The sequence below is a fragment of the Bufo bufo genome, chromosome 6, assembly GCF_905171765.1.
Source record: "Bufo bufo chromosome 6, aBufBuf1.1, whole genome shotgun sequence".
Lineage (NCBI taxonomy): Eukaryota > Metazoa > Chordata > Amphibia > Anura > Bufonidae > Bufo > Bufo bufo.
In genome coordinates this window covers 346860040-346873180 of record NC_053394.1, presented here as the reverse complement: position 1 = coordinate 346873180, position 13141 = coordinate 346860040, and the positions used below count along the sequence as shown (strand labels likewise).

The window sequence follows — 13141 nt, the reverse complement described above, 5'->3', positions numbered from 1 at the left end:
TGAGTTTGTGGTTCCCTAATCCTATTTTTAATAATAGAAAGAGCAATTCGATTGCCCAGATTTTGCGCCTTTTTAAATATAAATGTGGGAAAAGGGGGTATTTTATCCCCTATGATTTTATCCTGACCTACCCTACAGCAAGACATCGCTACTATTCTTATGAGGAACATTAGCAACCACATAAATAGGCAAGTGATGCACCTTGGTCTTATGTATACTGAAGATTGAAGCGCATTATCCTGGCAAAAAATTTTAAAAAAATGACAGCTACACTTTAAGCTGCATTAATTCACCTGCCCCAGGTTCCAGCCCACGTCACCGATGTAATCTTCATTTCCATAATACACAATCGTGCTGTCACTTAGGACATATTCCTCCCTTTCTAATTCATTATCCAGATACACATCGTCTTCTGAAAAGACAAAGTTATAAAGTTCATAGAACTCATATGCATTTTAACGTAAATGATATAGTACATTCTGCATTTGCCGTATCTTCTTTAGTGTTAAAGATACTTTATTTTCTTTATATATAAAGTCATTTTTGTGTGAAATTAAAGAGATTGGTCATTTTACAGTGGAATTTCTCAATAATAATATAATAATAATAATAATAATAATAATAAAACTTTTATAAAAGTCTTCTTTTTTGCCTACAGCTTCTGTGCAGACCTATGTGTTTCCATGGTTACAGATTATAGAAAAAATAGTCTGTAGTCTGATTTTTAAGCCCTTACATTTAATAGATTAGCAAGAAGAAAGGGGCAAAATTGAAAAATGCATGGCCATCTGTATTCTGTATGGAGACACATAGGTCTACAATGGAACTGTATACAGAAATTCAAAGGTTGCTAATTGCAAAGTTGCCTCATTTTGAATACATTGAAGCATATGCCTATCAAAGGGTTCTTAATTTTGGTGACTTTTACCCTTGAAGCTGAAGCACGGCCGCATCTATTCCTTCATGAAGAATTTTAATGACTCCTTTTGGACTCAAAAGGACAAGAATAGGCATTTGTAACATAGCGCAGGATGTGCAGAAGGGGGAAAATGCGGGATGCACACCGGCAGTATCCATGTTTTGCGGATCCGCGATTTGTGGACAGCAAAACAGATACATTTGTGTGCATGAGGCATAATGGATAACAGATGACAAAACAACAGGAATCCAGCACACACAAGCGTTAGTACAGATCCGACAGGCTGTTCCCCTGCCGGAAAAGCCTGCTGGACAAGCCTAACGCTAGTGTGAAAGAAGCATAAATCTAAAATGTTTGCATAGTTCCAAATGACAAATATGCAATTAATAAACCAGGAAAATTTTGTATCCATTTTACTGTTTAACAATTAACTTGTACTTTACAGCAGTGAAAAATGATACCCTCTAAACTTCTTTGGAAATTTATTTCAAACTAGGAAAAAATTCAAAGTTAAAGAAATACATATTTTTATGAAACTGAAAAACTATAAAAGTGACCATTTTGGAATAGGATATATTTTTTGTCCAACGTGAAGGCACCTATTCAACACCAAAGTTATATTTACTTGGTCCATGCCCTTCAGAAGAACCATGTGAGTTTTCATACAGGTCTCTATGATGGCCACATATTCCGTTCCCAAGGAAAAATTGCCCTCAGCCACCCAGGAACTTGTACAAGAAATAATTCTCTCTGTACTCATGCACAAATGATTATTTCCAGTTTATAATAATTCCTCCTTCAGATCTGATAATGTAGCCATGAAGGAGCCAAATGTATGAAGACTCCCATGGGTCTATATACCATATACGTTTAACTGTAGGGATGGTGGCATTTTAGTCATTTTCCTGACTCATGTCAAGATCATTTTAAAGGTTTCAACAATTCTTGTAGAAATAAGTTCTCTGATGTGTAAAACAGAAGACATTTAGATGACACCAAGCAATAATTACAGAAACCAAGAACAAGGCATGGATAAGTGTAAAGACCTAACCAGAAGAAAATATATTTTACTACATGTATTGTCACAAGGTGTTGAAACTCAATGGAGGTCATATAACAGTAATAAAAATGATAATCCTCATTAAACAGAAACAAGACACATTGGTCTTACCAAATGCCCAGGGATTGAAGAGTAGTATGAAATCTCCAATCACATGAGATGTGAAGCCTTCAGAGAAGAGCTGGGCAATCAGTCTGTATGACCCAATAATGGAATTAACTGGTGAGGTGATTGAGACATTCACAGTTGGTGATGTGAGAGAGTCTGCAACTGCAGACCAAGATCCTCTGATGGGTTCAGTTTGAGATAACGAGAATGTCGCCTTTATTTTATTTTCCTCAGGTAATTTTCCTTAGTAAAAGAAAGTAATAAAATTAAAGTTGTCAACTATAAGGTGACCACATATATTTGTGAACTGGTTTTTGGTTTGGAAAGTGACTTTGAAATATAAAAAAGTTACAGTAATAGTATTTTACCTATTTCTACCAAAAATTTGATAGTATCATTGGGTTTCAGTTCTCTGTTGAGTTTGAGGGTGATCACAAAACTTTGTCCTCTCCTCACAATGAGCTTGGGGTTCCTGTAGTCAGTGGTGTGATGAGCAAGTTTGTTCTGTGCCAAGTTCAGGTTGACACTTGTAAGATGCAGGACATCTATAAATATAAAACACATATTTTAATTATCTGGAAACATCCTTAAGATATTTCTCTTTATGAACAAAAAAACAATATCATCATGGCTACCAAAGTTATAGTAAATTTCATTTGGAGAAAAGTTATCCATACATCATGTTACTTAGTTGATAGGACTTTTAGTTGTCTGGTTGCCCAAAAAATTTATAAAAGGTTAAAAAGTCAGAGCGGATATCTTTCTTTGTCTTCAAAAATATCTGTCAATGAGGTGGCAAGCGGAGAAGAGTAATTCATTACATAGTCTGCTTTAGATAACCTGATAAAATATGCTACTTTAAGGCATAGACCATAGAAAACAAAACTCCAACAACAGTCCTTGTATCCTTAAAATATTCTTTATTTGGCATCCATATTAAAAAGAGATAAAATAATTTTGCGTACTTCACATTTCTGGCCTATTGTGGCCCTTAAAGTGTAACTGCCATTCTATTTTTATTTTTGTAATGTATAGGGGCATTGACACTGACCATTTTTGTAATATACTTTAATTACTGATATTGTACATTTATATTAGAAAAATAGCTCAAAAGTAGCCTATTTTGAGCCTTAGCAACGCTCCTATGTTTTCTGTTTACATAAGGCAAATGGTGGCGAATGGGATAGAGAAAGGCGCTCATAGGGTAAGTATGTTCAGTAAAAAATTCTACTATAAGAGATGGTTTGCTCACCTATTGTCACGGATGGTGTTGCAGAAAACTGGAAGTTATAAATAAACATCCGACTGACTTGATCCCAAACTAAGGAACATATGGGTGAGCCCTATAAAACCCCTAGAGCTCTCCCTGACTGCTCTGCCCTTGCAAAGATATTTATGATAGATAATTGCATGCCCTCGTACCTAGACTGTGTGACACCTGAAAACCCTATAATAGTGAGGGGACACGACCACCGGCTCCCTGCACTTAATACGGAGGGAGTCAGGGTCACCTAGAATCAAGCCAGCACGGAAACACAAATAAAGGAAAAGACTTATCTGAGGAACCAGCAGTTGCAGCATCTAGCAGTGAACACAATCCAGAAAGTAGTATAAACCGCAAAGTGAGGCAGTATGGGAGGGCATATAAAGGGAGGCAATCAGTGTAAATAGATGAAAGCTGGGAGAAGGAAAAGAGATGACAAAGTGAAACCAAAACAAAGAACATCATGCAAGAGGTACAGAAGAACGTCTGCCAGAGCTTCTCAGAGAGCTGGCGGTGACAGTACCCCTCCCTCTACGAGTGGACTCCGGACACTCAGAGCCCACCTTCTCAGGATGGGACCTATGGAAAGCCCTGATAAGCTGAGTGGCCTTAATGTCCGCCACTGGGACCCACTTCCTCTCCTCAGGACCATAACCCTCCCAATGAACGAGATACTGGAGAGAACCGCGGATAATGCGAGAATCCACAATCCTAGAGACCTGAAATTCAAGATTACCATCAACAGGAGGAGGGTACAGTGGGTTGGACATACGGTTTTAATAGGGACCTGTGAAAACCATTATGGATCTTCCAAGTCTGAGGAAGATCAAGACGGAAGGCAACGGGATTGATGACGGAAAAGATCTTGTAAGGCCCAATAAACTTAGGTCCCAACTTCCAGGAGGGAACCTTCAGTTTGATATTCTTTGTAGACCACCACACCAGATCACCCACATTCAGGTCCGGACCAGGCACATGTCTCTTATCCGCCACACGCTTATATCTCTCACTCATCCTCTTTAGATTACCCTGAATCTTTTGCCAAATAAATGACAAAGACGAGGAAAATCTCTCCTCATCAGGTAAACCAGAAGACCCCTCTCCAGAGAATGTCCCAAACTGCGGATGAAACCCATATGCACCAAAAAATGGTGACTTATCCGAGGACTCCTGGCGACGGTTATTTAAAGCAAACTCAGCAAAGGACAAAAAAGAACACCAATCCTCCTGATTCTCTGCCACAAAACAGCGCAGATATGTCTCCAGATTCTGATTGGCGCGGGTGAAAAGCAGAAGAGAACGACAACCAAACCCCTAAGCGAGAACAGAAAGCCTTCCAGAATCTGGAAACAAACTGCGTGCCCCTATCAGAAACTATGTCTGAAGGAATGCCATGCAATTTGACAATGTGATCAACAAATGTTTGCGCCAGCGTTTTAGCATTGGGTAACCGAGGAAAGGGAATGAAATGCGACATTTTGCTAAAACGGTCAACTACTACCAGAATCACAGTCTTCCCCGAGGAACGAGGCAGGTCCGTAATGAAGTCTATGGACAGATGCGTCCAAGGACGGGAAGGAATGGGTAACGGGAGGAGAGAACCCGATGGCCGTGAATGAGGGACTTTAGCACGAGCGCAGGTCTCGCAGGCTGCCACAAATGAGATCTACTGTGGCTCTACTCCCCGGGTGCCCAGCAAGGACAGTATTGTGGTGCTCCTTAAAAACCTTGTGTTGTAAAGCGAAAGGCACAAACAACCTCCCAGGAGGACAAAGATCAGGAGCCTCTGCCTGGGCTGCCTGAACCTCTGCCTCCAAATCAGGATAAAGAGCAGAGACGACCACCCCTTCAGCCAAAATGGGACCCGGGTCTTCAAAGTTCCCCCCTCCCGGAAAACAACGTGACAGGGCATCAGCCTTCACATTTTTAACCCCAGGGCGGAACGTGACAACAAAATTAAACCTAGAAAAGAATAAAGACCATCTGGCCTGTCTCGGGTTCAGACGCTTGGCTGATTCCAAGTAGGTCAGATTCTTATGGTCGGTAAACACGGTAATAGGGTGTCTGGCTCACTCTAGACAATGGCGCCATTCCTCAAAAGCTAATTTGATGGCCAACAACTCTCTATCTCCCACATCGTAATTTCTCTCTGCGGAGGAGAGTTTCCTTGAGGGACCCTGAGACAAGACTGCACCCACACCCACCTCAGAAACATCCACCTCAACAATGAGAGGCAGAGAGACATCAGGTTGTACCAAGATGGGAGCAGAAGCAAAACTCTCTTTGATACTAGAAAAGGCCTTCAGCGCATCTACCGACCAGGAGGAAAAATCTACCCCCTTTTTAGTCATATCAGTGAGTGGCTTAACAACAGAGGAATAATTCAAAATGAACTTCCTGTAATAATTGGCAAAACCCAAAAACCGCATCAGCGCCTTCTGATTCTCAGGAAGCTCCCAATTAAGCACAGCGTGGACCTTCTCAGGGTCCATGCTAAAACCAGAAGCGGAGAGAAGAAAACCCAGAAATTGAATTTCTGGAACCGCAAACACACATTTTTCCAGTTTAGCGTACAATTTATTCTCCCGCAGAATGAGCAAGACCTGACATAGGTGGTCCCTATGAGTTTTGAAATCAGGAGAAAAAATGAAAATGTCATCTAGATACACCAGTACAAATTTCCCCATTAAATGATAAAAAATGCTGTTCACAAAATGTTGGAAGACGTCTGGAGCATTCATCAAACCAAAGGGCATAACCAAATTCTCAAAATGGCCCTCAGGGGTATTGAAGGCCGTCTTCCATTCGTCCCCTTCCCTGACCCTGACTAGGTTGTATGCCCCCCTTAAATCCAACTTAGAAAAAACTTTAGCCCCAACAATCTGGTTAAACAGGTCCAGGATCAGAGGAAGCGGATAAGGGTCACGAATTGTGATACAGTTCAGCTCCCTGAAATCCAGACATGGTCTTAAAGAACCATCTTTTTTCTTAACAAAAAAAAAAAACAGCGACAACAGGTGACTTCGAGGGTCGGATGTGTCCCTTTCTCAGGCTCTCAGAGATATAAGTACGCATAGCGACCCTTTCAGGTTGGGAGAGATTGTATAAACGTGATTTTGGCAGCTTGGCGCCTGGGATGAGATTAATAGGGCAATCATACTCCCGGTGAGGGGGCAGCTCCTGGACACCACTCTCTGAAAACACATCTGAAAATTCAGAGAGAAAATATGGTACAGTCTTGGTAGAAACCTCTGAAAGAGACGTCGTGAGTCAATTCTCTCTGCAAAAGTCACTCCAACCATTTATTTGCCTTGCTTGCCAATCAATGGTGGGGTTATGTTTAGTGAGCCAGGGTAGCCCCAACACTAGAGGAGTAGGTAATCCGCTTAGGACGAAACATGACATATCCTCAACATGAGCATCACCCACAGTCAAACGGATATTGTGAACTATGCCCTTTAACGATTTTTGAGAAAGTGGAGCGGAATCGATAGCAAAAACAGGTATATCCTTTCCCAAAGTGCATACCTGGAAACCATGTGTTATAGCAAATTGATTATCAATGAGATTGACAGCTGCTCCACTATCTACAAAAATCTCACAAACAATGTTCTTGCTATTTAGCGCCACCCTGGCAGGTAGGACAAAACGGGAACTACAAGCAAACGGCAAACCTTAAATTTCCGCATCAACCTTGCCAATAGTAACAGATGGAAAGTTTTTAGAGGGTTTTTTTCCTTTTGTTTCTTTATTACCCTCAGAAAACTCCCTGAATCTCCTAGAGGGGCAAACATTTGCCAAATGATTTATACCTCCACAACAGAAACAAACCCTCCTCTGAGAGCTGAATCCTCTATCAGAGGCAAGCAAACCCAGCTGCATGGCCTCCTGCTCAGAGGGGATTGAGAGAGACTGAGGCCCCTGCGCACTAAATGAGACCGCCCCACTGTCCTTGGACTGAATATGACAGGAAGGAGTGATCTCTCCTCTCTCTCTAAGACGCCTGTCAATACGAACAGCTCGAGACATGGCAGACTCCAACGAGGCAGGTCTCTCATGAAAGGCAAATGCATCTTTCAATACCTCCGAAAGACCATGGCAAAATTGACTTCGGAGTGCAGCATCATTCCAACCAGTATCAGCTGCCCATCTCCGAAATTCTGAACAATATATCTCTGCGGACTGTTTACCCTGGCATAAAAGACGCCGTTTAGATGCAGCCAGAGCAATACGATCCGGGTCATCATATATCTGCCCCAGGGCTACAAAAAATTCATCCACCGATCGGAGGGGCCGTGCCCCCACCGGCAGCTAAAAGGCCCAAGACTGAGCGTTATCCCTGAGCAGCGAGATGATGATCCCCACCCTCTGCTCCTCATCACCAGAGGAATGGGGAAGTAGGCGAAAATGGAGTTTGCAAGCCTCTCTAAAACAAACAAAATTCTCACTACCCCCGGAGAACGTATCCGGAAGCGAGATCTTAGGCTCGGAACAAACTCCATGAACGCAAGCAGAACCGGTCACCTGAAACTAAGACACAGTTTTACCGAGATCTGCTACCTCCAGTGAAAGACCCTGCATGCGGTCAATCAAGGCTGAAACCGGATCCATGCTTAAGACGGTTTTGGCGGTTTATAATGTCACTGATGGTGTTGCAGAAAACTGGAAGTTATAAATAAACATCCGACTGACTTGATCCCAAACTAAGGAACATATGGGTGAGCCCTATAAAACCCCTAGAGCTCTCCCTGACTGCTCTGCCCATGCAAAGATATTTATGATAGATAATTGCATGCCCTCGTACCTAGACTGTATGACACCTGAAAACCCTATAATAGTGAGGGGACACGACCACCGGCTCCCTGCACTTAATACGGAGGGAGTCAGGGTCACCTAGAATCAAGCCAGCACGGAAACACAAATAAAGGAAAAGACTTATCTGAGGAACCAGCAGTTGCAGCATCTAGCAGTGAACACAATCCAGGAAGTAGTATAAACTGCAAAGTGAGGCAGTATGGGAGGGAATCAGTGTAAATAGATGACAGCTGGGAGAAGGAAAAGAGATGACAAAGTGAAACCAAAACAAAGAACATCATGCAAGAGGTACAGAAGAACGTCTGCCAGAGCTTCTCAGAGAGCTGGCGGTGACACCTATTGCGGTTGCACCAATTGGGCGCAACCACAATGAAGACCAAAGGAAGAGAATTGCAACTGTTGGTGCAGCCTAGATTCGTCCGATCGCCTTGGGCAGGAGCCACCCTGCCACTCGGGTAACGGTAGAAGAGAAAAAACGCTGAACTTTACGTTGAGCGTGTGGACCTTAGAGGGCGCACTAACACAACCAGTCATAAGCAATATTTAGGTTTCAGCAATTTTCCGTTTTATTCATAGCCCGGTCAGTCTGTTTACATAACACAGTCAGTGTTAGCAAGTCTCCACTGTTATGTAGACAGAAGACAAAGGAGCGTTGCTAATGCTAAAAATGGGCCACTTTAGAGCTATTTTTCTAATAGAAATGTACAATATCTGTAATTAAAGTATATTACAAAAATGGTCAGCATCAATGCCCCTATACATTACAAACAGCTATATTATGCTTAAGGATCTTGGTAGGCCAGAAACGCGTCACTGGTATGCAACATGATTTTATTTCTATTTATTATAGAGAAGAATATTTTTAATGATACAAGGGCTCTTGCCGGAGCTCAAATTTCTATGGTCTGTACTACCTGGTAACCAGTCCAGTGATTTCAGTTGTTTTCCATGCAACACAGCCACTGACAACTGGACAAGATTGCCTGGAGTTAGGGAGTACACAGAATGGGCTCAGGATTATTTCTTTCATATGATATTTTAAGGCATGATGACGTGGGAGACCTTTTTTTTGTTAGAACCAAGATACATGTTAAGTGGGGGTTTCTACATCCAAAGACTATTGGTGTCCAATGTCCAATGAGGTCAATAAGCTGTGATGAGAACATTTACACTGCTATTCTTTTATCTAATCACTGGGACATATAGATGCAGACCCCCATTTACAAGGTAGAGGATGACTTGTCTTAGCACATTGCTTAAGGGTAGGTCCACGTGATCAGAACATGCTACAGAATATTTCTGCCGTAGATCTGAAAAATCTGCAAAGAAAGTCTCATTAGAACCAATCATTTAAAGGGGTTTTTATATTGATGACCTATCCATCATCAATATCAGATTGGCGGAGGGACGACTGCCAGCACCCCTGCTGATTACCTGTTTGAAGAAACCGCAATGCTCGTATGAACGTTGTTTTCTCTTCATTGTTTACCTGCTCACTGTCGCAACTGCAGCGATGAGCAGATGTAATTACAGCTCAGCCATCCCATTCACTTCAGTTTACTTCCCATTAAAGTGAATGGGATGGCGTAGTTCTAATTACCCCTGCTCGCCGCTGCCATTACGAGCAAAGAAGGCAGCACTCGCACTAGCAATGTCGTCTCTTTAAACAGCTGACTCACGGCAACTCCGCCGAACTGATATTGATGAGCTATGCTGAGAATAGGTCATCAATAGTTCTGACCGAAGCGAAGCATTCGGAGCAGAATTCAGTCCAAAGTTTAGGAAAATGAATCCAAATTTCCTCGTACTTCGTGGTAATGAATACATTTTTCCTAAAATGGCGGTTTCATGTGTTACAAAGTGAAAATAAGAAGCCCGGGAAGCGAGATCACCCATAATGCTGTGCCAATCTGCAGATAATCATACCCTGTGATGTCACAGCCCTATAAAGCCCTCTTCCTGTGCGGTCTCCGCCATTATCCTGTGAGCTGAGCATAGGGAGAGATGTGACAAGTGCTTATGCGCTAGCAAAAGTGTTTTTGAAAACAATTAATGGAAGAATATTGGAGAGGAAGAGTGCAGGGAGACTACAGGGAGCGTGCAGGGAGACCTATGCTGCATCAGTTTTATTTATTTGTTTATTTCTACATCGGCTGTAAATGTAATTCAATGCCAATAAGATGGACTAAATTATTATTCTAGTGCCAGCATGCCAACCAATACCATGCAGTCTAGACCGCTTATGGGGTCCAGGTCTTAATAATGACCATCCTCATCTTTTGCTTCTTTCAAATCATCCTTCAAAGTCTCCATGTCCTAGAAAAGCCAGCAAGATGCAGAGAGGAGAAGCCAGATGTTCCTAATGACATTCTCATCAATATTAGATTATGTGGAAATGGAGGAAAAGCAGATGGCAGAAGAAGGGCTCCCACTTGTAGGACAGGAGAGTGCTGGGGTTGGAGTAGTGTGTATGCCATAGCTGATTAACATTCTGTGTTTACAGTTTACCTAACCAGCCAAACCCCATACCAGCAACAGCCCCTACTTAAAGGTGCATTAAAGGTGCCGCGCGGCCATTAACAATGAAGAAGGACTATATAGTACAGTCTTCATTATTAAATGAAAGGCAGCTGTGGGCTAATTGTTCTTCACCGCAGAAGGGCCACAACCTACCCACAGCACGGCCGCTCCATGTGCCCGTACCCTGAGGCCTGATTTATAGCGATTCGTGACAAATTCTTTCGTAACAAATCAAATTTCTTGGCTAACTTCGGCGAAGTTGCCGAATCGAATTTTTTTAAACTTTGCGCATCTCTAGTCATCAGTATAAAAAAGAAAACAAAACCCCTAAGAAAAGAATCATTAAATCATTAATATGAAAAGAAGAAACAAAGGCAATAGGTTTGAAATCTGCAACAATACATTTTGTTGCAGAGTTAAGGGATTTTCACTTTTCACATTTTCCAGCCGACGTGATGAAGTCATCACATGCCGATCGAGATTTCGCGCTGGGTCTTCAAGCAAGATGGCCGCAACGACCTCTTCGCGATCAAATGGATGAAGTACAATTTAATCCTTTTTTTTAATGAACCGCAACTAAAATATTTTAATATTGATCTCAGATGCTGCGATCAGCAACTAACACGGCATCTGAGGGATTTAATGAAGAGGGGTGGCGCAATCCCTTTCTTTGCACCTGCTACTTATAAAAAAAATGCGCCTCGTGATGAAGTAATTCTTCACAAAGCAAATTTTTGGGGAAAATTCAGCGAAGCAGCCGAATCGAAGCTTGGAACTTAATTCAAATCGCTGGGAATAAAAAAAAACAAAAAAACACAGAGGACAGAATGGAAACAAAAATGATACACCGACCATATCCAGAATAGATTAAATATATACTGTATGTACAAATATAAATTCCTGCTCTACAAGCAATACACTGTGTGTAATTCCAATACCATACATGTAAAGCAGCGTTTTGATTTCTATGAAAATATAATTTTTGCGATATACTCACCAGTCATGGTGCTGGTCTGTGGCTTTCCTTGCACCCTGCAGACTTGTAGTAATGACTACTGAGTACTGATATTTATGCTCAGATTAAACTGATGTGATCTTGGTAGGAGAGATTATGGGTTTTATATATGCCATGGTCTTTGCACATGCAATTTCCTCTGAAATCCTGGTTGCAAAGAGGAAGTGTTAACAATTAGTGACTAAGCACATGAAATGCCAATAGTCAGTAAAATGTAACAAATCTTGTGCATATTTAATCAATAGGAATAATATACCGCATAGAATGACATTGAGACATTGGGTATGTGGATCTAAATGGACAAAACGTGTCATGTTCAGTTGCATGCTCTTTTGTGGGGATATTTTCCTAGAAGCATAGATTGCAGGGGTGCATATACTGTAGCACAGGCATGGCCAACCTGCAGTTCTCCAGCTGTTATAAAACTACAACTCCCACCATGCCCTGCTGTATGCTGACAGCTGTATGCAGTCTGGGCATGATGGGAGTTGCAGTTTTGCAACAGCTGGAGAGCCTCAGGTTGGCCATCCCAGCTGTAGCATAATGATTATTACAAGCGGAGGGATGTGGGACCACAGTCCTGTTGATTGGTGGGGGTCTCATCCATTAATCTAGCAGGTATTTCCTATCCAGTGATTACCATAATACTTCTGTGACCCCTTATTAACCACCCAATGTCTTCTGATGGTGGGCGTGCAGGTTCTCAGTCTGCAGAAATGTCTTTTGTCAAAGCTGCATTAGCGGAAGGTTAATGGCTCCTGAAGCGCGCTAAGAACCAGTATTATTTTCCTTTTAAGGTCTGTAGAATAGGACTACAGCCTCCTTTCATTTGGTGTTTTACAAGGATATTCAGTGATCTCTGGACAGAAGCAAAATGCGTACAGCACAGAGATATAGCTGCGTCATAGTACAATAGGTTTCTCTGCCAGAAAGCTTGCAACCAGTTTATTTTATAAAAGCATTATCTTAAAGGGAACCTGTCACCTCCAAAACATATTGTAAACTGACATCATTACCTTACAGTAGCCCCCAGTGTGTTCCTAATCATGTTTTTCATTTCTCCACTGGTTGTTGTATACTTTATAAAAATGCTGTTTTAGGCCTCATGCACGCGACCGCAAAACGGGGTTCCGTTGTTCCGTGATCCGTTTCCGTATTTTTTTTTCCGTGTGTCATCCTTGATTTTTGGAGGATCACCAGACATGAAAAGTGAAAAAAAAATCTAAGTTAAGTTTGCCTTGAAAATGATAGAAAAAAAACGGACACGGATCACGGACACGGATCACGGATGACAATTTTGTGTGCCTCCGTGTTTTTTCACAGACCCATTGAGTTGAATGAGTCCGCGAACCGTTTTCCGTGAAAAAAATAGGACAGGTCATATTTTTTTCACAGACTGGAAACACGGATCACGGACGCGGATGACAAACGGTGCATTTT

General features: G+C 41.9%; 1 protein-coding gene across 2 annotated transcripts in view; it reads right to left on the bottom strand.

Annotated features, from left to right (window-relative positions):
- LOC121004766 (protein-glutamine gamma-glutamyltransferase 6-like) overlaps positions 1-11794 on the bottom strand; it is a 51317-nt gene extending 39523 nt beyond the window's left edge. For both annotated transcript variants that reach the window (XM_040437110.1, XM_040437111.1), the window contains exons 1-4: positions 11684-11794; positions 2456-2632; positions 2091-2330; positions 294-412 (exon numbers count right to left, since the gene is read on the bottom strand). In XM_040437110.1, the coding sequence (XP_040293044.1) occupies positions 294-412; positions 2091-2330; positions 2456-2632; positions 11684-11690 (543 nt within the window). In that variant the 5' untranslated portion in view covers positions 11691-11794. The remainder of the gene's footprint in view (positions 1-293; positions 413-2090; positions 2331-2455; positions 2633-11683) is intronic.
- Between the last annotated feature and the right edge of the window lie 1347 nt (positions 11795-13141).